Source organism: Mobula hypostoma, chromosome 3, assembly GCF_963921235.1.
Source record: "Mobula hypostoma chromosome 3, sMobHyp1.1, whole genome shotgun sequence".
NCBI classification, from domain to species: Eukaryota; Metazoa; Chordata; class Chondrichthyes; order Myliobatiformes; family Myliobatidae; genus Mobula; species Mobula hypostoma.
In genome coordinates this window covers 6,322,420-6,350,398 of record NC_086099.1, presented here as the reverse complement: position 1 = coordinate 6,350,398, position 27,979 = coordinate 6,322,420, and the positions used below count along the sequence as shown (strand labels likewise).

The 27,979-nt window shown below is 45.6% G+C and overlaps 1 protein-coding gene across 2 annotated transcripts in view; it reads right to left on the bottom strand.

Annotated features, from left to right (window-relative positions):
* Window positions 1–27,703, bottom strand: part of LOC134343836 (putative endothelial lipase) — a 47,569-nt gene extending 19,866 nt beyond the window's left edge. The window contains exons 1-6 of one of the 2 annotated variants that reach the window (XM_063042607.1): window positions 27,071–27,703; window positions 24,787–24,983; window positions 18,276–18,455; window positions 9,832–9,943; window positions 4,372–4,596; window positions 1,797–2,039 (exon numbers count right to left, since the gene is read on the bottom strand). In XM_063042607.1, the coding sequence (XP_062898677.1) occupies window positions 1,797–2,039; window positions 4,372–4,596; window positions 9,832–9,943; window positions 18,276–18,455; window positions 24,787–24,983; window positions 27,071–27,155 (1,042 nt within the window). In that variant the 5' untranslated portion in view covers window positions 27,156–27,703. The remainder of the gene's footprint in view (window positions 1–1,796; window positions 2,040–4,371; window positions 4,597–9,831; window positions 9,944–18,275; window positions 18,456–24,786; window positions 24,984–27,070) is intronic. The other variant, XM_063042608.1, reaches the window with a different exon arrangement.
* Window positions 27,704–27,979: the final 276 nt, after the last annotated feature.

Here is a 27,979-nt window from a genome sequence, read left to right as displayed (position 1 = left end):
AGGGAGGGGAGCCGGGGGGTGGGGGGGACTTCGGGGTTCTAACTTTTAACTGTCATTCATTCTCCTCTGTTTTTTTGTGGATGGTTGCGAAGAAAAAGCATTTCAGGATGTATATTGTATATATTTCTCTGACATTAAATGTACCTTTGAACCTTTGAAACAAAGGGCCCTGCCTTCTCAGTTAACAGGTGCAGGAGGTTTCGACATTGACAGAATCAGTGGAGTGTCAGATTTCCCTTCATCTCTCCATTTACTTTACATTGTGGAATGCAGTGAGTAAAGGACAATTTGAGAGGGGTTTCCAGCAATCCAGTTTCTTCAGTAACGGTGTACACACACAAACAAGGCGACCTGGACCCACAACACCTCATCAGGCAAGGCAGCAGAGCAGCATCTCTACGTTCTGAGTAGCCTGAGCTGCACAGAGCTCCTCTCTCCCAGTCTAACCACCTTCTACAGTACTGACATTACAAAGCATTACCGACATTGCAAGGCATCAGGTCACAAGACTCTACATAGGACAGTAAAAACCACAGAAGATCACCATGTCCCCCTTCCCCCCCAGTACTGATATTTACCGGGAGCGTTTTATACGAAGGCCCTGAAGCATTGTTGACCATCCCCACCAACACCCATCCCACAGTCTCTCTGACCCACTACTGTCAGGAAGGAGGTACAGGAGCATCAGGACTGGGACTGTCAGACTGGGTAACAGCTTCTTCCCTCAGGCTGTGAGACTAATGAATACCCTGCCACCACCGAGGTCTCGTCACCAGGAGAGCGAGCTGTTTACTGTTTACCTGTGCGGTGCACTACATGCACTCTGAATTAACTTATCTGTGCAACATTCTGCTTTATGTCTGTGTGTGATACATGTTGTGTGGGTGCACAGTAGTCCAGAGGAGCGTTGTCCATATATACAACCAAATGAAACAATCAGATGACAAAAAATTTGAACTTGAATTTAACCCAAGCAGTCCTAGTCCACTGGAGGCAAAGAAGGCCTGTCCTGTGGTTAGACAACTGTGTATGTGTGGGGCTCGTTTTGCAATCTTCCACCTTTAAGATTATAAGATAATCGCCCATTTTTATTATACTTTGTAATTTTATTTTTAAGATCACCCCCTCAACCATCAGGCTCTTGAACCAGAGTGAATAACTTCACTCACCCCAACACTGAACTGATTCCACAACCCATGTATTTAAGCCATTTAAATATCATGATTTCCATATTATTGGCTGGTTTATTTATTATTACTATTATCTTTTCTCTTTTTGTATTTGCACAGTTTGTCTTTTGCACACTGGTTGTTTGTCCGTCTCTGCTGGGTGTGGTTTTCCATTGGTTCTACTGTGTTTCTTTGTAGTTACTGTGAATGCCCACAAGAAAATGAATCTCAGGGTTGTACATGGTGACATATATGTACTTTGACAATAAATTTACTTTGAACTTTATGGGACCCACTGTCATGCCAGACTAAATTGAAGTCTAAAGTTTATTTCTCACATGTACATTGAATGCACCGTTTGCATTAACAACCAACACAGCCGAGAAGGCGCTGGGGGCAGCCCACAAGTGTCACTACACACTCTGGCACCGACATAGCGTATCCACAACGCTCGGCAGAACAACACAGAACACAGCAAACAACAACCAACAACAAAACAAGCCCTGCTCCTCCAACCCACCCAAGCACATACACAGCCTCTAACCCCACGACCCCTCGGCCTCCAGCGGACTCACACTCAAACACTGAACTTTCCACTTCCCCGGTGTGACGAGCTGGATAACTTACCTTTAAAGGGCATGTCCGCCCTGGTCTTCAGGTACATCCTTTTACTACGTTTACTTCTGATTTTATTCACATTGTAGCCTAATTTGTTGCAACGGTTCTTCCGGCAGCTGAGGCACATCCCCTTCTCAAACGTCTTGGTGTCTGGACAGCGATACACCCAGCTCTGTTTATCCTGGTTGAGGATGGAGTCGACGAAGAGATGCACAGAGCGTTCATGGTCACAGTAAACCACTTCACCCAGATCTGCCAACGGAAAGAAGGAAAGTAACCTAATACTGAGAGCTGGTACTGTGGCATTCTCCCCCTCAGGGAGCCACCCAGGTACAGATCTACGCATCTACAAGACCACAAGACAGGAGAAGAATTAGGCCATTTGGCCCATCGAGTCTGCTCCACCATTCCATCATGGCTGGTTTATTGTCCCTCTTAACCCCATTCTCCTGTCTTCTCCCTGTAACCTTTGACACCCTGACTAATCAAGAACCTGTCAGCCTCTGCTTTAAATATACCCAATGACCTGGCCTCCACAGCTGTCTGTGGCAATGAATTCCACAGATTCACATCCCCTTAGCTAAAGAAATTTCTCCTCATCTCTGTTCGAAAGGGATCTCCCTGTATTCTGAGGCTATGCTCTCGGGTACTAAACTCCCCCAACTATGGGAAACATACTCTCCACATCCACTCTATCTGTGCCCTCTGTCCCAGACTCCCCCACTCCCCCACTATGGGAAACACGCTCTCCACATCCACTCTATCTGTGCCCTCTGGCCCCAGACTCCCCCACTATGGGAAACACGCTCTCCACATCCACGCTATCTGTGCCCTCTGGTCCCAGACTCCCCCACTCCCCCACTATGGGAAACACGCTCTCCACATCCACTCTATCTGTGCCCCCTGGTCCCAGACTCCCCCACTACGGGAAACATACTCTCCACATCCACTCTATCTGTGCCCTCTGGTCCCAGACTCCCCCACTCCCCCACTATGGGAAACACGCTCTCCACATCCACGCTATCTGTGCCCTCTGGTCCCAGACTCCCCCACTACGGGAAACACGCTCTCCACATCCACTCTATCTGTGCCCTCTGGTCCCAGACTCCCCCACTCCCCCACTATGGGAAACACGCTCTCCACATCCACGCTATCTGTGCCCTCTGGTCCCAGACTCCCCCACTACGGGAAACACGCTCTCCACATCCACTCTATCTGTGCCCTCTGGTCCCAGACTCCCCCACTCCCCCACTATGGGAAACACGCTCTCCACATCCACTCTATCTGTGCCCTCTGGTCCCAGACTCCCCCACTCCCCCACTATGGGAAACACGCTCTCCACATCCACGCTATCTGTGCCCTCTGGTCCCAGACTCCCCCACTACGGGAAACACGCTCTCCACATCCACTCTATCTGTGCCCTCTGGTCCCAGACTCCCCCACTCCCCCACTATGGGAAACACGCTCTCCACATCCACGCTATCTGTGCCCTCTGGTCCCAGACTCCCCCACTACGGGAAACACGCTCTCCACATCCACTCTATCTGTGCCCTCTGGTCCCAGACTCCCCCACTACGGGAAACACGCTCTCCACATCCACGCTATCTGTGCCCTCTGGTCCCAGACTCCCCCACTACGGGAAACACGCTCTCCACATCCACTCTATCTGTGCCCTCTGGTCCCAGACTCCCCCACTCCCCCACTACGGGAAACACACTCTCCACATCCACTCTGTCTCAGCCTTTCAACATTTGATCTGTTTCAATGAGATCTCCCCCTAATTCTTCTAAACTCTACCGAGTACTGGCCCAGAGCCCTCAAACACTTCTCATACATTACTTCTCATTCCTTCCTGGGATCATTCTCATGAACTTCCCCTGGACCCTCTCCAATACCAGCACACCCTTCCTTAGATAAATGGCTCACAATACTTCATGTGCAGTCTGACCAATACCTTATAAAGCCTCAGCAACACATCCTTGCTTTTATATTCTAGTCCTCTCAAACTGAACGCTAACATTACATTTGCCTTCCTCACCACTGACTTAACCTATTCTTCTACAGTTGGAATTTTTAACTCTAACTTGTATATCAATGACATATTGACATATCTATATTTAATACTAAGGGATGCAGACTCAGTTGCCAATTTAAACACCAGCTCAAAACCTATTTATTTAGCCTCACCTTTAACTAACATCTTTGACTTTCATTCTCAAGTTTTTTTTAAATTGTATTTTCATGTTTGCAGTTTATCCCATTGTAAAACACTTTGAACCACATCGTTCGTATGAAAAGCGCTCAGTAAGTAAGTTATTATTACTAACAACAGGTAAATACAGGAGGGGCACTGTTCTGTCTAATCTGTGTGGAGCACAGCCTCGCAGTGACTGAAATGCTCTCACACACATAGCCTTTGTAGACGTGCAGCTGGAATTTTCTTTTATATAATGTTAATATAAAGGGCCATGCAGTTTTCAAACCCTGTAGACATTTTCTGCACAGAGCAATGGTTGTTCCATGTGGCTGTAAAAACAATTAGGGGAACATTGAGGAGAAGATACAATAACGACAGAACACTTACTTCCACTGGCTATGGCGTTAAGGACATTGTGAAAACCGCAGCCGGGCTGGAAACTGCCACCGTTTGGATAAACATCAATATGACCAATGGGCCGCTCAATACCAATGCTAACTCCCAGCGTATTGTAGGCAAAAGTATGAAGCACATCCACAAAGTCTGCATCATCTGGGGAAAGTCGCCTATCTGGGTCTTCACCTTCAAACATGGGACCAGCTGGATCCAAGCCTGAAATGAAAAATATACACACCTATTCAAAGAATTACCTGTGATTTAGTCCAGGGATTGGGTTCAAGATCCACAAGGTAATGTTGAAGCTCTCTAAAAACTGTTTAGTTCTGGTTTCCTGATGAGGGATCCCACCCACCCCGCTCATGGACTGTTTGTCCCACTCCCATCAGGGAGGAGGTTATGTAGCATCCACATCAGGACCACCAGACTCAAAAACAGTTCCTTTCCCCAAGCAGTAAGGCTGATCAACACCTCCACCCACTGACCCACCCCTCCACATCCCCAGTCACCACTACTTTACCATTTCTTGTCAGTCACTTTATGTACAGACACTCCTGTTCCTAGTGTCACTTTATGGACATAACTTCTATGTAAGCTAAACCCAAGAGATTCTGCAGACTTGGAAATCCAAAGAAACACACATACAAAATGCTGGAAGAACTCAGCAGGCAAGGCAGCATCTATGGAAATGAATAAACAGTTGACATTTTGGATCAAAACCCTTCAATAGGGCTCAGTATATAAGCTATCATATGTATTTACATTTATTGTGGTTTTTATTATAATTGTGTTATTTATCTTATTGTGTCTTATGCTGCATCAGATCCGGAGTAAAATTATTTTGTTCTCCTTTATGCTTGTGTATAGAAATGACATTAAACAATCCTGAATAGGAAGATGTGGACACTTTAGAGAGGGTGCAGAGGAGATTTACCAGGATGCTAACTGGATTAGAGAGGGTGCAGAGGAGATTTACCAGGATGCTGCCTGGATTGGAGAGGGTGCAGAGGAGATTTACCAGGATGCTGCCTGGGATAGAAAGGGTGCAGAGGAGATTTACCAGGATGCTGCCTGGATCAGAGAGGGTGCAGAGGAGATTTACCAGGATGCTGCCTGGATTAGAGAGGGTGCAGAGGAGATCTACCAGGATGCTGCCTGGATTAGAGAGGGTGCAGAGGAGATTTACCAGGATGCTGCCTGGATTAGAGAGGGTGCAGAGGAGATTTTCCAGGATGCTGCCTGGATTAGAGAGGGTGCAGAGGAGATTTACCAGGATGCTGCCTGGATGAGAGAGGGTGCAGAGGAGATTTACCAGGATGCTGCCTGGATTAGAGAGGGTGCAGAGGAGATTTACCAGGATGCTGCCTGGATCAGGGAGGCTGCAGAGGAGATTTACCAGGATGCTGCCTGGATCAGAGAGGGTGCAGAGGAGATTTACCAGGATGCTGCCTGGATTGGAGAGGGTGCAGAGGAGATTTTCCAGGATGCTGCCTGGATCAGGGAGGGTGCAGAGGAGATTTACCAGGATGCTGCCTGGATCAGGGAGGGTGCAGAGGAGATTTACCAGGATGCTGCCTGGATCAGGGAGGGTGCAGAGGAGATTTACCAGGATGCTGCCTGGATTAGAGAGGGTGCAGAGGAGATTTACCAGGATGCTGCCTGGATGAGAGAGGGTGCAGAGAAGACTTACCAGGATGCTGGGTGGATTAGAGAGGGTGCAGAGGAGATTTACCAGGATGGTGGGTGGATTAGAGAGGGTGCAGAGGAGATTTACCAGGATGCTGCCTGGATTAGAGAGGGTGCAGAGGAGATTTACCAGGATGCTACCTGGATTAGAGAGGGTGCAGAGGAGATTTACCAGGATGCTGCGTGGATTAGAGAGGGTGCAGAGGAGATTTACCAGGATGCTGCGTGGATTAGAGAGGGTGCAGAGGAGATTTACCAGGATGCTGCGTGGATTAGAGAGGGTGCAGAGGAGATTTACCAGGATGCTGCGTGGATTAGAGAGGGCGCAGAGGAGATTTTCCAGGATGCTGCCTGGATTAGAGAGGGCGCAGAGGAGATTTACCAGGATGCTGCCTGGATTAGAGAGGGTGCAGAGGAGATTTACCAGGATGCTGCCTGGATTAGAGAGGGTGCAGAGGAGATTTACCAGGATGCTGCCTGGATTAGAGAGGGTGCAGAGGAGATTTACCAGGATGCTGCCTGGATGAGAGAGGGTGCAGAGGAGATTTACCAGGATGCTGCCTGGATTAGAGAGGGTGCAGAGGAGATTTACCAGGATGCTGCCTGGATCAGGGAGGCTGCAGAGGAGATTTACCAGGATGCTGCCTGGATCAGAGAGGGTGCAGAGGAGATTTACCAGGATGCTGCGTGGATTAGAGAGGGTGCAGAGGAGATTTACCAGGATGCTGCCTGGATCAGAGAGGGTGCAGAGGAGATTTACCAGGATGCTGCCTGGATTAGAGAGGGTGCAGAGGAGATTTACCAGGATGCTGCCTGGATCAGAGAGGGTGCAGAGGAGATTTACCAGGATGCTGCCTGGATCAGGGAGGCTGCAGAGGAGATTTACCAGGATGCTGCCTGGATTAGAGAGGGTGCAGAGGAGATTTACCAGGATGCTGCCTGGATTAGAGAGGGTGCAGAGGAGATTTTCCAGGATGCTGCCTGGATCAGGGAGGCTGCAGAGGAGATTTACCAGGATGCTGCCTGGATCAGGGAGGCTGCAGAGGAGATTTACCAGGATGCTGCCTGGATCAGAGAGGGTGCAGAGGAGATTTACCAGGATGCTGCCTGGATGAGAGAGGGTGCAGAGGAGATTTACCAGGATGCTGCCTGGATGAGAGAGGGTGCAGAGGAGATTTACCAGGATGCTGCCTGGATTAGCGAGGGTGCAGAGGAGATTTACCAGGATGCTGCCTGGATTAGAGAGGGTGCAGAGGAGATTTACCAGGATGCTGTATGGATTAGAGAGGGTGCAGAGGAGATTTACCAGGATGCTGCCTGGATGAGAGAGGGTGCAGAGGAGATTTACCAGGATGCTGCCTGGATTAGAGAGGGTGCAGAGGAGATTTACCAGGATGCTGCCTGGATTAGAGAGGGTGCAGAGGAGATTTACCAGGATGCTGCCTGGATTAGAGAGGGTGCAGAGGAGATTTACCAGGATGCTGTATGGATTAGAGAGGGTGCAGAGGAGATTTACCAGGATGCTGCCTGGATTAGAAAGGGTGCAGAGGAGATTTACCAGGATGCTGCCTGGATTAGAGAGGGTGCAGAGGAGATTTACCAGGATGCTGCGTGGATTAGAGAGGGTGCAGAGGAGATTTACCAGGATGCTGCCTGGATTAGAGAGGGTGCAGAGGAGATTTACCAGGATGCTGCCTGGATTAGAGAGGGTGCAGAGGAGATTTACCAGGATGCTGTATGGATTAGAGAGGGTGCAGAGGAGATTTACCAGGATGCTGCCTGGATGAGAGAGGGTGCAGAGGAGATTTACCAGGATGCTGCCTGGATTAGAGAGGGTGCAGAGGAGATTTACCAGGATGCTGTATGGATTAGAGAGGGTGCAGAGGAGATTTACCAGGATGCTGCCTGGATTAGAAAGGGTGCAGAGGAGATTTACCAGGATGCTGTGTGGATTAGAGAGCATGTCTTGTAAGATATAGGAGCAAGATGAGGCCATTTGGCCTGTCAAATCTGCTCTGCCATTCAATCATGGCTGATCTTTTTAAAAGTTGAGTGAGCTAGGGCTTTTCTCTGGAGTGGAGGAAGATGAGAGATGACTTGATAGAGGTATACAAGACGCATAGATGCAGTGGACAGCCAGAGACTTTCTCTGAGAGCTGAAATTCACTAATACCAGAGGGCATAATTTTAAGGTGAATTGGAGGAAAGTATAGGGAGATGTCAGAGGTATTTAAAAAACACAGAGAGGTGAATGTATTGATTGGCCTGCCAGGGGTGGCGATAGAGGTAGATATACGAGAGATAGGCTCTCAGATAGGCACATGGATGATAGAAAAATAGAGGGTTATGTAGGAGGGAAGGGTTAGGTTGATCTTAGAGTGGGTTAAAAGTTGGCACAACATTGCGTGCTGAGGGTCTGCACTATGCAGTAGTGTTCTATGTTTGATGTCCATTGTCCCTTCACCCCGTTCTGACCAGCCTCTCGGTGCAAAGGGAGGCAGTTCTTTTGATCAATGCTCATGATGCTTGAAAGGTTCACTATTTTTTCCCCAAAATACATGCAGGCTTTTTCTCACTGAGGTTGGGTGAGACTGGAAGTAGAGGTTATAGGTTAAGGGTGAAATGCGAAATATTTAAGGGGTCCCGAGAGAAAGGTTCTTCACGCCGAGGGCGATGACAGTGGGTAAAGAGCTGCTAGCTGAAGTGGCCGATATGGGTTCCATTTCAGAATTAACCAAGTACATGGCGGGACTGTAGGGCTCTAGGACTAATTACTCTGCACTTCCTTGGGGGTAGTCAGAGTATCTCCACACCCCTCCCCAAGCGAAAGCTCTTCCCATCTGAACCCAAGCAAATTAACTTTATCTGTCACATGTCCTTCGAAAATTAGCGAAGGCCAACACAGCTCGAGGATGTGCTTGAGTGCCATCTTGTACCTGGCGCTCACAGCTCCCTAAGCCTAACTCATCGGCCTTTGGACTGTGGGAGGAAGCCAGAGAGCCCGGAGAAGGTACAAACACCGTACTGACAGTGCTGGTAATTAAGCTAGTGCTGTAAAGCGTAACGCCAACCATGTCGCCAACAGCAGTGGTACCGTATCATTCAACCATCCCGGCTAAGGCTATTACAGCCAATTTTATCAAATTCATGGACAAACTTTCCAAAGAAAAATCACCTCAAATGTAACTAAAAGTTGGAGAACAGGCAAAAATTCCATTGAGCTGATCTCAGCCGAAGCCAAGTTCTCCTCTGACCAGGACAGAACAATAAAACCAGAGATGTGTGCACACCCTCTGGAGTCCAGTTACCTCAGGAATGGCAATTTCCTTCCACACCCCACAGATGTACTAGATTAGCATGCATCAGTAGTGAAGAATTCAGAAGAGAAGCTGATGGGCGTCTGAGAGACAGTTCATTGAGTATTTATTTAGAGATACAACGCAGAACAGACCCTTCTAGCCCAACGACCCGCATTGCCCAGCAACACACCTGCTTATCACTGGCCTAATTGCAGAACAATTGATAGTGACCAGTTAACCGGGACATCTTTGGACTGTGGGAGGAAACCCAGCGACGGGGGAAACCACAAACAGTGCCAGAATTGAACTCCAAACGCCGGGACGCCCGAGCTGTAACAGTGTCGTGCTAACCTCCGCGCTATCGCGGCCCCTGCATCACGTGAAGGTGAGAGACTGGAAGTGAAGGTCGGCCAAGCAGATAGCCACGTGAACCTGTCGGCTGACTGGCGGGGGTTAGAGTTCATACCTGTGATCCGTCCAATTCTGTTTCTTGTAGCTTTCCCAGCGAATCCTGCTACGTGGGCACCCAGGCTGTAGCCAATCAAATGCAACTTCTGAGGGGAAAAACAGGTCTCCTGCTGCAGTGGAAGAATTGCAGACAGAGAGTTAAACAACCGCAGAACACGCAACAGTGCTGCATGGTAGGCTCTTTCACCCACCATGCTGTGCTCAGCCAATCATGTGGCAGCAACTTAATGCATAAAAGCATGCAGACATGGTCAAGAGGCTCAGTTGTTGTTCAGATCAAACATCAGAATGGGGAAGAAATGTGATCTAAGTGGCTTTGACTGTGGAATGATTACTGGTGCCAGATGGGGTGGTTTGAGTATCTCAGAATCTGCAGTATCTCCTGGGATTTTCATGCACAACAGTCTCTGGAGTTTACAGAGAATGGCGCAAAAAATAAAAATACATCCAGCGACCAGCTGTTCTGTGGGCAAAAATGCCTTGCTAATGAGAGAGGTCAGAGGAGAATGGCCGGACTGGTTCAAAACTGACAGGAAGACAACAGCAACTCTAATAACCACAAGTTACAACAGTGGCGTGCAGAAGGGCATCTCTGAATGCACAACATGTCAAACTTTGAAGTGGATGGGGCTACAGCAGAAGACTACCACGGACATACTCAGGGGCCACTTTATGAGGTACAGGAGGTAATTAATGAAGTGGCCACTGAGTATAATTAAGCCTGTAATAGCAACAGCTGGTAAAACTCCACCTTGCCCAGAACATACTGGTGTAATTCTACTCTGCCATCATCAAGAGCATCCTTACATCAGCCATTACGGTCTGGTTTGGTGCAGCATCTTCTCATGATGTATGAGAACTCCAGAGAACTGTCAAGGACATCAGTAAAGGCCATTGGCCTCAGTCTCCCACCACTGCAGGACTTGCACATGTCCAGGACGAAGATGTGGGCAGGAAAAATCATTGCAGACATGACCGACCCAGCAAACTGCTTTTCATAAAGCTCCCTTCTGGGAAGCGCTATAGGGCTATTAAAACAAAAGCTTCACACCACCTTAAGTGTTTCTTCCTCCAGGCAGTTAATCTGATCAACCATTCTAGTTAGCCACCCTCAGCCCCTCTATCTCCTGTCACTACACCTTGAACATTTTAAACCTTTTTTATTTACTATATAAGCAGTGTTATATTTGCTGGGGTTTATGCACATGTTGATCCATATTCATACTTTAATCTGTAATTTTATATACACTTCTTTATAATTGATGAATGTTGTCTTTGTTGCAAGTCACGCCCTGACCAACACATCATAGCAAATTCCTGATACTTGCAAATATACATGGTGAATAAAGCTGAAATTTGGTTCTTGAAATAAATGCATAACTAAATGCATCCCTATTGCCTACACAATATCCAAAATCCCTGCATTCTCTGCACGATTCATGTACGAGTTTAATAGCATCTAATAACTGGTTAAGGCTTCGTTTCCTGGCCAGCCTAACTGCCCATAAAGCAGAAAAAATTATGCAGATGGAAACACCAGTGCCCAGGGATGGGAAAGTCTGCACAAAATGATGAACGCATACACCCACCCTGCTCGTGGACTGTTTGTCCCACTCCCATCAGGGAGGAGGCTATGTAGCATCCATGCCAGGACCACCAGACTCAAGAACAGTTCCTTTCCCCACACAGTGAGACTGATCAACACCTCCACCCACTAATCCACCCCTCCACACCCCAACCACCACTACTTTATCATTTCCAGTCTGTCACCTTATGTACAGACACTCCTGTGCCTAGCGTCACTTTATATACATATAATCAATGTATATAAGCTATCTTATGTATTTATATTTATATTTATTGTGCATTTTTATTATTATTGTGTTCTTTATCTTACTATGTTTTTTTGTGCCGCAACAGATCTGTAGTAACAATTGTTTTGTTCTCCTTTACACTGTGTACTGGAAATGACATCAGACTATCTTGAAATGAAATGAAATACTCTTAGTATTAGTTTTATCTGCACAATTTGTCTTTTGTATATTGGTTGTTTGACAGATTTGGTTTGTATGTTTTCTTCATAAATTTCATTTTAAGCCTTTATTGTCTGTAAATGCCCACAGGAAAATGAATCTCAAAGTTGTACTGATCGTGCATCAATACTTTGATAATATGACTTCGCGATTGTACACTTGAAGACAGAAATAATTATAGTTAAATTAAACTAAATGCATTAGATTTTGGAGAGGGGGTGTTTACATTCATTGTACCAGAACATCACACCATCACAAGATCAAATGCAGAACAAATCTGCCTCCAGTCAATCTCCTTCGTTACGACACAACCATCACTCTATCTAGGACTGCTTGCTGCTTACCCTAGCCATCCCTGCAGCCTGAGAAATTATTTATTTTTAGTTTTATTTAGAGTTACAGCACGGAACGGGCCCTTCCGGCCTAATGAGACGTGTTGGCCAGCAACCCACCAATTTAACCCTATCCTAATCACAGGAGAATTTACAGTGACCAGTTAACCGGTACATCTTTGGACTGTGGGAGGAAACCAGAGCACCCGGAGAAAACCTACGCAGTCATAAGGAGGACATACAAACTCCTTAGTGTCAGAATTGAACTCTAAACTCTGATGCCCCGATCTTACTAGTGACGCACGAACCACGACGTTACCATGACGTCCTAAACTTAACCTGCCTGTGTCAAACTGGGCTCTACGCAACCGAGCTGGGAGAGATCAAAGCCAACACGGTAACACACCAATGCTGGCAGCTGTAGCTGGATGTCATCGAGCTGCAGTGGCAATGGGACAAGTTTGCTGGCATCCCATCTCCACCTATATATAATTTTTAAATGTTAGATCAGTTGGAGGGAACAACATTGTGATTGGTTGGCTCTGACAACCATTTCCTCAGCCCACTGCTTGTGAACAAATTGAAATAAGAGCATGAAAAAAAGTTAATGATTCCACCAGACACGGTGAAAATTATCCATCCATGGGATCATAATCCCCACTGCTTCTCAGTACTGATCAAAAACAGAAAGTCATTACACTGACATACTTGCCCACTAAATGAGGTAATGATTAAAGTCTTACACACTGCAGGCTATGAGTGGAGGCAGATAAAGCCACAAGTCAAAGGAGCAGAATGAGGCTATTCAGCCCATCAAGCCTGCCCCACCATTCCATCATGGCTGATTTATTAACCCTTTCAATTCCATTCTCCATCCTTCTCCACGTAACCTTTGACACCAAGTAAACAAGACTATATCTACCTCAGTTTTAAATATACCCACTGACTTGCTACCACTGCTGTCTGTGACAACGAATTCCATAGGTTCAGCACCGGCTGGCTAAAGAAATCTCTTACATCTCTGTTCTAAATGGATGCTCCTCTATCCTGAAGCTGTGCCCTCAGGTCCTAGACTTTCCCATGGTAGAAAACATCCCTCCACATCCATGCTATCTAGCCCCTTCAGTATTTGCTGTTTCAATGAGGTCCACCCACCCATTCTTCTATGCTTCAGTGACTTCAGGATCAGCGCCTGTAAAAACTGCCCAACACATCACCGGCACCAGCCTACTCACCAACAAGAAAGGTGCCGGATAAGAGCCAGTAACATCATGAAGGATCCCACCCACCCTGCTCATGGACTGTTTGTCCCCACTCCCATCAGGGAGGAGGCTACGTAGCATCCATATCAGGGCCACCAGACTAAAAAACAGTTACTTTCCCCAAGCAGTGAGGCTGATCAACACCTCCACCCACTAACCCACCCCTCCACACCCCCAACCACCACTACTTTACCATTTCCTGTCAGTCACCTTATGCACGGACACTCCTGTACCTAGTGTCACTGTGCGGACATACAATCAATGTATTATTACATATCCCGTGAGCATCATGCAATTATCTTGTGATGGGCATGATGTAATTGGCTCATGACCGTGGGGTGATGGCATGTTCCAAACAGTATTTAAACAAAGCCCACCAAAGTGACACTGTTCTCTTTCTTATTTTTAGTGCAATGTTGTTGTTGCCGGTCGGATGTTTGGAGATGCCATCGGTTTTGTTTGTTGCACGTTTATTTTTCCCTTACAGTCCAGTATCGGAGAGTGAAGACATGACCAGAGTTATCCGAGCAAAGGATTGGGCAACGTTAATGTCGTTCAGCGTCTTGGGAATGATCGACCTTTTTGAATTTGTTCGGGAATTGTGGCATGCACATTTGAGTGAAACCCCTACCAGGGCGGGGAGGTTTGTGCAGTGACCACCCTCCAGCCAAAAGGCCAGTTCCTTTATTTCATCGTGATTCCTTAGGACAAGGCATTTCTCGGCTGAGATCGACCGATTCGTCATTACTTCAAAGGAATCATTATTTTGGGGAAGTCTTTCCTTAATGACTGTATAAATCACATGGACTTTTAAATTTACCACTTTAAGTCTGTGCTTGGATGAGAACTCGTTAAGAACAGTTTATAAGTTTGACTGTTTGTTCGATATAGTCGCCTAACTGTTAACTTCCGGTTAAATTAGTCGTTTGTTTACCTTTTGATGTTTTGAGCAGAGGTTAATAAATGTCGTTGTTTATTTTATGAAAACTCGAATCAAATTTATCTCTGTTGCTGCTGATTCATAACAGTATACAAGCTAAACATGAGAGATTCTGCAGATGCTGGGAATCCAGAGCAAGAGACACACAGAATGCTGGAGGAACCCAGGTCGGGCAGCATCTACAGAAATGAAGAAACAGTCAACGCTTCAGACCAAGACCCGTCTTCAGGGCTCAGCATATCAGCTAGCTTGTATATTTAATATACAACGTATCTTATGTATTTATATTTATCACGCTTTTGTTATTATTGCGTTCTATACCTTGTGATTTTTTTGTGCTGCATTCGGTCTGGAGTAAAAATTATTTCATTCCCCTTTACACTTGCGTACTGGAAATGACATTGAATAATCTTGAATTTTCAAACGCTCCTCATCTGTTATTTAAGTTACATATTTTAAATTGACTGTCTAGATGCAATAATTTATTCTCTGAATCATATCAAACAGAAGTAAATCACAAAGGGGAAGAAGGGCATTTCTTGGCTTTTCTCCGCCAAGAGGATTACACCCTTGTCGCAGGGTTTGGAGGATTGTGTGCCTCAATGACCTGGAGAGCTATGCTGGCTGGAGTCAGGGCTTTATGCTTTGGCTCTTGGTAGGGTCACCCATGCCAAACAGGTCAAAGGGCAGAGGCCAGGCTACGAGTGGTCCATTGGACCTCCAGGTTCGAGGGTTCAGCTCAGGGCTAACAACCCTGACTGGTCAAACAAAACTATTACGGAAACCGCAACGAAAATTCCTTCTGCACCTGAGTGGTATTCCTGAGTCTCCACCCGGGACTTGCATGGCTGACAGGAGTGAAAACCGAGAGGAAGCTACTGAAATGATGTAGGAAGCCCTGAACACCGCAGAAATGGAGCATCTTCATTGCTGCCCTAAATGCCAGCAGCATATCGGGAAGTCAAGACTTCGCTTTCTGGATGTAATAGGTAAAGGATTGTCAACATTCCTCTACTTCCTGATCATATACTTTTAGGCTAATGATTAGAATTGCCAGGAGATTTGACATTGTTTGCTTTGCCAACAGCAGAGGTAGACCGGAGTCATGGTCAAGGCCATGAACAGCTGTTAGAACATAGCCGGTACAGCACAGGAACGGGCCCTTTGGCACACTATGTTGTGCCAAACCAAAATGGGCAACCTAGCTAATCCCCTCTGCCTACACAATGTCCATTTCCCTCACTTTCATGTGCCAACCTAAACATCGCTTAAAATTTCCTAATGCATCTGCCTCTACCAGCACCTTCCAGTCACCCACCACTCTGTGTGGAAAAACCTGCTCCTTGAAATGACCACCTTTCACTTTAAATGCATGTCCTCTGGTACTCAACCTTTAACCCTGGGAAAATGATACTGTCTGTCTACTCTATTTCTGCACACAAATTAGCTATGAATAATTCTGCTCCAACGGAATCTTATTTATTATAGAACATAGAACACTACAGCACAGTACAGGCTCTTCTCTTGCACCACCGGTGTTGAAACCAGTCCACACATTCCTGAAAGTCACCATCGGTCGCTCAATCAAAAGTGTTTTCACAAGACCTAGGAGTAGAATTGGGCCATTCGGCCCATCGAGTCTGCTCTGCCATTTCATCATGGCTGATTTATTATCCCTCTCAACCCCACTCTCCTGCCTTCTCCCCATAAAGTTTGACGCCCTGACTAATCAAGAACCTATCAACCTCCACTTTAAATACACCAAGTGACTTGGCCTCCACAGCCATCTGTGGCAATGAATTCCACAGACTCAACAACTTCTGGCTAAAGTAATTCCTCCTTACCTCTGTTCTGAAGGAATATTCCTCAATTACTAAATTATGTTGCCTTTTCATAATCTCATACATTATTTCTCTTTTTGTGCTTGCTCTGTTCATGACATCCTCGTTAGATATTCATTTGGTCCATGATATTCTTTGCATCCTCCTCAAAAACCACATCTCTGCTGCTTCAATTCGTTTCCTCATGTTATTAGATATTGTCCAACATTCTGAGCCATATAACATAACTGGATAAACATAACATTTCAGTACTCTGAGGCTAGTTTAATATTGGTCAGTATACTCTTCATTCTCGTAAAGGTGTCTTTTGCCATCCCTATTCTTCTTTTGATGTCCATGTCACACCTGCCATCTGATGTCACCCAGCTTCCGAAGTAGCAAAAGTTCTGTGCTTGTTTTATGTCTTCCCCATTTATTCTCAGCCTGCAGATAGGATTCTCTTTCTTTTTGGAGATCACCATACATTCTGTCTTTTTGCCAGTGATAGACAGATCCATCTTTGCACTTTCTTCAACAACTATATCAATTAAGTTTTGTAGTTCTTCCTCCGTATTTGCAATTAACACAGTGTCATCCGCATATCTGAAATTATTGATGTTTTTACCGCCAACTTTGATTCCCAAGATGTCTCTTATTTTTTGTAATATTGTTTCACTGTACACATTAAACAAATCAGGGGAGAAAACACACGCTTGTCTAATGCCTCTCTTGATTTTCGTAAACTGACTCACTTCTCCACCTATTCTTACAGCGGCAGTTTGTACCCAGAACAGACTTCTGATTAGGCGGAGGTTCAGCAACTTCTGGCTAAAGTAATTCCTCCTTAACTCCGCTCTAAAGGAATATTCCTCAATAAGATCCCCACTCATTCTTCTAAACTCCAGTGAGTACAGGCCCAGAGCCATCAAACATTCCTCACATGTTAAACCCTTTCATTCCTGGAACCACCAAATTCCACTGAGCATTACTGGACTCACATCATTTCAACCCAACCCACATCACTCCAAACAGCCTTGGGCTGCACCCCCTCTCAGGGAGGGACGACCACCATCAGGCGACCTGAAGACCCACACTGTGGAATTCATTGCCACAGACGGCTGTGGGGGCTAAGTCATTGTGTATACTTAAAGTGGAAACTAATGGGTTCCTGATTTGTCAGGGTGTGAAAGGTTACAGGGAGAAGGCAGGAGAATGGGGTTGAGAGAGATAGTAAATCAGCCATGATTTGGAGACCCGATAGGCCCAATGGTCTAATTCTGCTCCTATGACTTATGGCCAGCTATCCCCCCTCCATTCTATCAAAGGGTTACAAGCTCAGCCATCTCCATCATGGACACCATCCTCCCTATCAAGGACATCTTCAAAAGCTGAGGCTTTAAGACCGTATCATCCATCGTTAGACCCTCACCACCTGGGACATAACTGCTTCTTACCACCGTCAAGGAGGAGGTCCAGCAGTCTGAAGACATACACACTCTCTACGTTTTAGGAACAGCTTCTTCCCCTCCGCCATCGGGTTTCTAAACGATGCATAAACACTAGCTCACTAGTTTGATCCCTTGGCACCAATTTATTTTTTATATTTCTGATTGGAACTCACCTATTTTTGTGCACTGCCCTGTAGCGCTGCCGCAAAACCACACATTTCATGACGTATGTCAGTGGTAATAAACCTGACTCTGAATTACACACACAGAGTGCTGGAGAAACTCAGCAGGTCAGGCAGCGTCTATGGAGAGGAATAAAGAACCTTCATCTCGGCCCATCCACCTGGTCTCAACTACTTATCATCTTCTAGTTTGTTCTCCTTCCCCAACCCCCATCTTCTTATTCTGGTATACTCCCAATTCCTTTACAGCCCTGATGAAGGGTCTCGGCCCCAAATGTTGACTATTTGTTTTCTCTTTTCCATAGATGCTGCCTGACCTGCTGGGTTCCTCCAGCATTCTGTGGTGTGTTGCTCCGGATTTCCAGCCTCTGCAGAATCTCACGCTTCCGACTCTGAATGTCTACATGAGGGTTCTGAAGACTTACCTCCAGCCAATCAATTAAGACGGCAACCTCCTTCCCGACCACCTCAGAGTTGTTGACCGCCACCGTGTAAAGCTGATGTGCACGTTCCAGCCAGTTCACCACGATGATGTTGGCGTGAGCTTCTTGCTTTTCTAAGGCTTTAACCATACCGCTGATCCAAGATTCCATCAATCCCGTTGTCTACAAAGTAAAACAACAATTATAAAAAAGGGCAGAGATCAGAGTTTTCCTTCTCCGAGATGAGCTGCCAACACAGCCTCACCTTCCACGGGCAGTTTCTTCAGTGAAATTTGAACAGTTTAATTATTCTCTTTTATTTGGAGATACAATGTGGAACAGGCCTTTCTAGCCCAATGAGCCGCACCACCCAGCAACCCAATAATTAACGCTGGCTGAATCACAAAACAATTTATAATCTACTAACCAGCAAGTCTTTGAACTGTGGGAGGACCCTGAAGCACCTGGAGGAACCCCACATGCTCACGGCAAGGACGTACAAACTTCTTGCAAGCCATGTCATAATTGAAATCCGACACCCCAAATTGTAATATCAGCGCGCTAACCACCACGTTGCCATGGTACCGATGTCTTCTCCGATTTCCACAATGAGGGTAACTACCTATGATATGCACTCGGTGACACTTCATTGGAAAACTCCTAACCAAATAAAGTGGCCACTGAGCGTGTGTTCATGGTCTTCTGCTGCTACAGCCCATCCACGTCAAGGTTTAGTATGCTGTGCTTTCCCAGATGCTCTTCTACACAACACATGGTTATCTGAGTTACTGTCACCTTCCTGTCAGCTTGAACCTGTCCGACCATTTTCCTCTGACCTCTCTCATTAACAAGGCATTTTCACCCACAGAGCTGCCGCTCACTGGATGATTTTTGTTTTTCACACCATTCTCTGTAAACACTAGAGACTGTTGTGTGCGAAAATCCCAAGAGATCAGCAGTTTCTGAGATACTCAAACCACCCTGTCTGGCACCGACAGTCATTCCACGGTCAAAGTCATTTAGATCACATTTCTTCCCCTTTCTGATATATGGTCTGAACAACAATTGAACCTCTTGACCATGTCTGCATGCTTTTACGCATTGAGTTGCTGCCACAGGATTGGCTGATTAGATATTTACATAAACAACATATACCTCTAAAATAGCCAGCAAATGTAGTTGACTTGGTGACTGTTATTCAGACCTCACATCAGAATGGGGAAGTGTGATCCAAGTGACTTTGAACGTGGAAAGATTGCTCAGATTTACTTGAACCAGTTTAAACACAGAGTAAGCGCAGATAAGGTCAAACTCAGGTCAGCTACAATACAATTTATAGGCATTAGAGCAGGGGGCGCGAATAGTTGACCAAGGCAGCTCAGCACATACTTTTCATTGCTGGTATCAGTAACACCAGGCAGCTGACATCAGATGAATACTCATCCTTAAGCCACATGAATCATTCACAGAAGGGCAGATTCACACTCGGAGGATCTCACCACTTAGTAACCCCTCTCCACTTAATGAAGGGTCTCAGCCCGAAACGTTGACTCTCTACTCATTTCCATTGCCTGACCCGCTGAGCTCCTCCAGCATCTTGTGTGTTGCTCTAGGTTTCCAGCATCTAAAGAAACTCGTGTCCATATATTTTGACCTGTCTTATAAGGATTAATCTATTCTGCTGAATCTTATATTAGATTAAGGTAAGATTAGCTTTATTTGTCACATGTACATCGCTTGTGTCAAAGCAAATCAGTGAGAGCTGTGCTGGGGGCAGCTCACAAATATCACCCTGTTTCTGGCACCAACATTAGATCATAAGAAATCGGAGCAGGAATCGGCCATCTGACCCATCGAGCTTGCTCTGCCATTCAATGAGATCATGGCTGATCTGGCCATGGACTCATCTCCACCCACCTGCCTTTTCCCCATAACCCTTAATTCCCCTACTATGCAAAAATCTATCCAACTTGACTTAAATCTATTTACTGAGGTAGCCTCCATTGCTTCATTGGGCAGGGCCCACAACTCACTAACCATAATCGGTACATCTTTGGAATGAGGGAAGGAACAGGAGGACAGAAGGAGCCCACGGGTTCACTGGGAGGATGTACAAATTCCTTACAGAGAGCGGCAGGAATTGAACTGGGATCTCACAGCCGATGCTGTAAGGTGTTGTGCTAACCACTATATTACCGTGCTACCCTTCAGCATAGCACCTACTGCCAAACAACATGGATATTTGCAGCTAGTCAGTGTAAAGTCTACCATACAGACAGCTGTGGAGGCAAAGTCATTGGGTATATCTAAAGCAGAGGTTGATGATTCAAGTTCAAGTTTAATTGTCATTCAACCACACACGAAAACCCATCAATACGGACAAATGAAACTGTGTTACTGTGTTCCTCCTGGGCAAACACAGTACCAACAGTCACACACAGCACAAGGCACATATAAGATAGCAAGCACATATAAACATTAGTAAAGTACAGTCACACAAAAAAATATATAGTCCAAAACCCTGAGTCCATGAACATTGCAGCAACCTGCAGTCGAACACAACACAGTTTGACGTCCACCAAGCGAACACTGGAGGGCAGCACTGAGTCCAGCTTGGACACCGCACAACCTTTGACACCCTGACCAAAAAACTATTCCTATACAGCAATAGGTTCTTGATTAGTCAGTGTCAAAGGTTATGGAGAGAAGGCAGGAGAATGCAGTTGAGTGGGGTAATAGATCAGCCATAATGGAATGGCAGAGCAGACACGAATGGCCAAATGGCATAATTCTGGTCCTATGTCTTATAAGTCAATTTCTATGTAGGTCTCTTAAACTATATCATATTATAAATTGGAAGTTAAAATCTTAGGCGATAACAGCTGGCAAAAATGTTATGTGCTTTGAGCCACAACAGCGGTAATGTCATAGAATTATCGAGTACTACTGCACAGAAACAGGCCCTTCAGCCCATCTAGACCATGCAATCTGTTATTTTGCCTCATCCCATTGACTCACACCCAGACCATAGCCCTTCATACCCCTCTGGATACATAACTATCCAAATTTCTCTTAAATGTTGAAGTCAAAGGGGGCAATAGAATGGAATTGAGAGGGATACGAACCGGACATGTTGAATGACAGCGCAGATGCGATAGGCTGAGTGGCTTAATTCTGCTTCCATGTCTTATGGTTTAAGGTTACACTTGGCAAGATGGGTGAAACAGTGAGAAAGCTGCACTGGCAGGCAGAACCACATGCCCCCATGGAGAGGAATAAACAGTCCACTTTTCGGGCCAAGACCCTTCATCAGGACTGGAAAGGAAGAGGGAAGAAGCCAGAATAAGAAGGAGGGAGGTGGGAGTGGGGGAAGAGGACAAGCTGGAAGGTGATAGGTCTCGCCAGCTGGGTCGGGGAGGGGGAAATGAAGGAAGAAGCTGGGAGGTGATAGGTGGAAAAGGTAAGGGTAAAGGGTTGGAGAAGGAAGAAAATGCCCTCTACACCAGGCAGACCCTGATGAATCTCTTCTGCACCCTCTCCAAAGCCTTGACACCACTCCTATAATGGGGCAACCAGAAGAGTATGCAACACTCAACCATCTCCCGCTTTCCACAGGGATTGTGCCCTTCTCACCCATCCCTCCCCGCTGATCTCCCTCCTGGCACTTACCCTTGCGAGCGTAACAAGTGTCAGACCTGTTCCTACACCTCCTCCCTCACTACCATTCAGAGCTCCCAAACAGTCCTTCCAGGTGAGGTGACACTTCACCTGGGAGCCTGTTGTGTTCGTATACTGTGTCCGGTGCTCCTGGTATGGTCTCCTGTATCAGTGAGACCTGACATAGACTGAGAAACTGCCTTGTCAAGCACCTTCGCTTCATCTGCCATGAAAAGCAGATCTCCCAGTGGCCACCCATTTCAATTCTACGTCCCGATCCCAAATTTCAGTCCGTGGCCTCCTCTACCGTCATGCTGAGACCACACTCAGGCTGGAAGAGCAACACTATATATTCTGTCAGGTAGGTAGCCTCCAACCTGATGGCATGAACATCGATTTCTTGAACTTCCACTATTTGCCCCCTCCAGAATAAACATCAACTGTTTATTCATTTCCATAGATGCTTTCTGCCCTGCTGAGTGCCTTCAGTATTTTGTATTTGTTTGTGAAAACCAATGAAATACAGTAGGAGGGTTAATCTCTTTCCAATTCAGCAAAATGGATCTTCTAGCCATTAGAGTAATCTAGCCATTAGATGCAATCATCCTACGTGCTGAAGAGGTTAAATAATTTGAGTCTATCATTGGTAATCCAAAGATAGCAGTAATTGGATGAGGTTGTAAGTCTATATTCAAAACCATTGAAATAATATCAAAAATATCTTTCCAATATTTTTCCAACAAAGGACATGACCAAAACATGTGAGCTAAAGAAGCTATCTCAAAATGACATCTATCACATATAGGATTAATATAAGAGTAATAACGAGATAGTTTATCTTTGGACATATGAGCCCTGTGCTCTACTTTAAACTGTATCAACACATGTTTAGCACATATAGAGGATAAATTAACCAACTGAAGAATTGAATGACATCACAAACTATGATGTGTTTGAATTTGGAGAAAATTAGAAGTGTGGTTTATGACCCTTCCATTAGATTTGAAAAAACTTGGAGGTCATTCATTCAGCATTTTCATATGATATAATTTGACCATTTCCAAACTTAGTTTATTTGTCTGTACTGTTGGTTGAGAGGAATGGAATCGTCAACACTAAGATTTTCTTCTTCTCCATTTTTAAGTTGTTAGAATTGCCCAAGTCTTTTAGTTTAGTTGACTAATTCTGTTTAGTTTTTTTTGGGGGTGGGGTTTGTTTTTTTTCTGTTTTTTTTTTCTTTTTCATGATTTTTCTTCAGTTTTTTTTTGTCCTGTATTATTCATTGTTATCCTACACGATTGGGAGTTTTATCAATTTATACTATTTGGTCTTACAATTACTCATTTTAAGTACAACAATGTATCTCCTACTATTTGTATTATTGCAATGTTATGTTTTTATTTTATGAAACTAATAAAAAGATTGAAAAAGCAAGAAAGTATTTTGTATTTGTTGCTCTCAAATTGATTTAGTTTTTTTTTAAGACCACAAGACATAGGAGCAGAATCAGGCCATTCAGCCCATTGAGCCTTGTCCTTGATTCCATCATGGCTGATTTATTATCCCTCTTAACCCTTCCTGCTGGAGAGAGGCTATTCTCTCCATAACCTTTGACACCCTGACTAATCACGAACTTATCAATCTCTGTTTTAAATATACCCTAATTTTTAAAATCTAACCAGGGTTTATTGTAAAAATTGGTAACAATTCATGATTAACTTCTGTGTTTCTTGTGAAAGCCACTAGTATGGTGTCATGTGCCTGTGACACTGCTACAACTGGCTTCTTCAATGCACCTGTACATATCTGTACTTCTGAGAATTAACTCGACTTTGACTTTGGAAAGAATGTAGATGATGAAGAGTTGAAACTAAAATAAAAAGTTGGATACACTCAGCTGGTTGGGTAATGTGTATAAAGAGAAAGAAAGGTGTTAATATTTCAGGTTTTGTCAGATCTACAGTCTTCAGCTTCCTATAAGGTGGTGGCAACATGGCACAGTGACCTCTCCAGGTACAAGCAAAGGTGTCCTGTTCGTCCTTTATGATTGCCAGACACTGCTGGATGTTAAGAACATCAGGTACTGCAGCTCTACCCCGTCAAAGAGTTGCCAGATAGTGGAGGAGCTATCATAATGATGTGTGTAACATGTGCCTTGTGCTGTGCATGACTGTTGGCACAGTGTTTTGTTGTTTCATTTGGCTGTATTTGTGAATGATTGAGTGATAATTCAACTTGAACTCGAACTTGAAATATTGTTGACTTCTTCCTTACTCTTCAGCTTAACCTGCTGAACATTTCCAAAATCCTAGCCTCCCTGCAGTGAGTTAGGTGATTGGGATTCTAGCGGACACAGCATCTGATATTTGAGTTTAGGAAGGGGACAGGATAACAAGCAAAAAATAGGATGATGTGCAGTCACACACTCCCAATCTAGATCAAATGCCTGGAGCCACTTTTATGTCGGAAGGTACACTCAGTGGCCACTTTATTAGATACACCTGCTCGTTGATACAAATACCTAATCAGCCAATCATACTCAAAATATAAAAGCATGCAGGCATGGTCAAAAGGTTCAGTTGCTGGTCAGACCAAACATGAGAATGGGGAAGAAATGTGATCTAAGTGACTTTGACTGTGGAATGTTTGTTGGTGCCAGATGGGGGGGTTTGAATATCTCGGAAGCTGCTGATGTCCTGGGATTTTCACACACAACTGTTGTACAGTTTATAGAGAATAGTGTGAAAAACAAAAAAAACTTTGACATTGGTATGGGGGCACCAGGGCACAGGACCTTTGAAGGCCACTCGCCCATGCTTCAGGGACAAGTTTGGATTTAGCAGAGTGCGTAACTCACCGTCCAACCATGAATGATGATGAACGTTCTGGAAGTCACATTGAAGTTGCATTTCTCCAGACTTTCGCGTACGCCTGCAATGATGGCACAGTGCTTTCCGTCCGTATTTGTTGAACCGTGAAGGTTAAATCTCGTCTGAATCGTTCTGTAACGTCGATGTGGGTGATTGTCGTGCAGCACATCCTGAACAGCTTTGCCTATAAGGAACACGCAGAAACGTCAGTTTGTAAAGCTACTGTTAAAGTTGTAGCTAAAATGAAGTAAAATAAAACTGGTCTCAGAATTCAACATGGATAACTTTCGATAACTGGTCTTAAACCCCAAGGCTGTGTATTGTCTAGAGGCAGAAAAAGATTCAAGGATTTCTCAGTGACATTGGACTAGGCTATGAGTAGACAATTCTGAAGCTTTAAACTGTTGAGTTAAAATCAACCAAATGAATGTATTTTCTCAACGATGTACAGTCGACGGTTTGGACCGAAACCCTTCAGCAAGGGTCCCGAACCCTTCTCCATAGATGCCGCCTGGCCTGCTGAGTTCTCCAGCATCGTGTGAGTGTGTTGTTTAGCTGTATTTGTCACAGGTACCGCGAAACATACAATGATTTGCACCGTCGTTTGCGATGTGCTGGGGGAACATGATTTTTAAAGAAAATACATCTGAAAAACAATACTGACACTCCCCACATGAACAAATGTGCAAAGCATCTTAGTATCTACAGTATATTGCAGCATTTCAAATGCGTCGTCGGGGAAGCCGTCGAGTCAGAGGCTGGAAGCGTTTACCTGTGAGACAAACCCCGCCCTTGAGCCGGAGATCGCTTCTAGTTCGCAGTCCGAAAATCCCACGTGTTTAAACACTCCCAACACACGTTCTCCTTGCCATTATCCAGGAAACTGCATCGCCCAGGGAGAGACTACAAGGCATAGGAACAGAATTCGGCCGTTCAGCCCATCGGGGGCTGATTTCCTATCTCTTTCAACCCCATTCTTCTGCCTTCTCCCCGTAACTTTTTGACACCCTGACTGATCAAGAACCTATCGATTTCCATCTTAAATATACAGCACCCAATAACTTGGCCACCCGTGGCAATGAATTCCACAGATTCACCGCCCTCTGGCTAAAGAAATTCCTCCTCATTTCTGTTCCAAATGGACGTTTCCCTATGATATATTAAAGTCAAATAATAATCGTAAGTGATTCTGCAGATGCTGGCAATTTTGTGCAACACACACAAAATGCTGGAGGAACCCAGTAGGTCAGGCAACTGATTTACTGAGTTCCTTCAACATCTTGTGTGCGTAGTTCAGCGGGAGTGTTTGCCGGCATCGGAACAGGAAGAGTGATTTTCTGCTTTCATTACACTCCAAACTTGACCGGGAGACAGGTGGAAGTCTCGTCATGCCAGCAATCTCGGAATACTCAGAAGAGTACGTTGGCTGTCCGACAGTGACAGGAAATCTGTACGGGAGAGTTTTTTTAAAGTGGAAAGGCAGTTCCACTCCCTCGACCTTGGAAGTCCAGGTGCAGGTACGGTCAAGAGTCACAAAATGGGGTCTGTATTGGTTGCCCTGGATGAGCATGCCTTCCCTTGCCTTGCCTTGCCGTGCCCTTCGCTCTCCGAGCGTGACGGAGCCGCCTTTCTAGCCGTTGGATCTCGCTGTAGATCTCGTCTGCCCCGTCCGCCGTTCCTGACTTCACATGCTGGGACAGGCGTGCCCCTATCTCACCGGGGTATGAGGCCCGCCGGTTACTCCCGCCTGGCTTAGCACACCTGTCGAAGCGGTGTGGCCACTGTCGCATGCAAACAGGTCCCTGGAGCCACAGGCGAGAGCTGAGTGTCCGGCGGGGACCAAAGGTGAGTGGGCTGCCCCAGAACGGACGCAAGTTCCTCCACCAGAGGTGCTACCCCTCCCTGGACACCCCATACACAGCGAGATCCGACCACCGGGAAGGCGGGCTTGGGCTCACCACAAGGCACAGAGGATGTCGTGGTCATCCACTGAAAACAAGGAAGACCCCACACTGTGACAGCTACCCGTACCACTGGACCCGGACTTCCGAGGTCGGGAGAGTGGAACTGTCACAGTTTTACACATTCATGTGCGGGCAACCAGCAATTCAGGGGGTTAAACCAAATGAATATCTTAGGCAATGGAAAATTCTGAGGTGGCGAGACATTATTTCTGAAAAGTTTCCAATGCCACAGTTTGTGCACAATGGAACATAACCGGTTTAAACAAAATAAAAAAGTTAATTATAATTTTAAAGTGCATCCCCTTACCAGTGAGTGTATCCTTGTACGTTATCTGTGCGAAGCCGGTAGAAAGCACAGACAGAAGACTGACACACAGTGTGAAGCTGTTCATCGCGGTCTCGCTGACTCAGGAGTCGGATTTAATCAATAAATCATCGGGGCTGTTTAATAAGTACGTCGCGAAATAACCGGCGAGCCGAGCAAGGTGATCTCAAAAGTTTGTGCAAACTGTTCCCCCTCGGCTCTAGCTTCTCAAAGGAGCGCGTTGCAATTTTTTTTAGCCAACGCTAGTCTTGCAATTGGCTTTTTAAACCGATTTTTTCAGTCATCCGACATAGAGATTTGACTAATTTATTCGGCGGCTGCTTTCGCATTGGTCGAAACCCGAAGGCGGAGTCCGGTTTATTCAAAGGAATTGCTATTTATCCATTGCTGAACGGTTGTCAGTTTCTGTTCGGGCATATAATCTAGATCTCATAATTTCCCTCGAGACACAAGGGAAGATGTAAGTTTGAGTCATGGCTCCTGAAGAGGGCAAACTTCTTAGAAAACTGTGTAATCTGATTTCAGTTAGGTGACGTTCCAATTACAGTAGCGTGATTTTGGGCAAGCGACATTCCGCGGACATGAGCTTTCGGTTGAATGAGGTGGAATTCACGCAGTAAAGCTGTGGGACTCCGGTATCTCCATAAAAGCATAAAACGGAGGTGCAGAATTAGGCCAATCGGACCATCAAGTCTTCTCCGCCATTAATTATTACCCCTCTCCTACCTTCTCTCCGTCAGCTTTGAAATCCTGACTAATAAAGCACATATCAGCCTTCACTTTAAATATCCCCAGTGGCTTAGCCTCCAGGGCCGATTGTGGCGATGAATTCCACAGATTCGCCACACTCTGGCTAAAGAAATTCCTTCTCATCTCCGCACAAGTGGATGT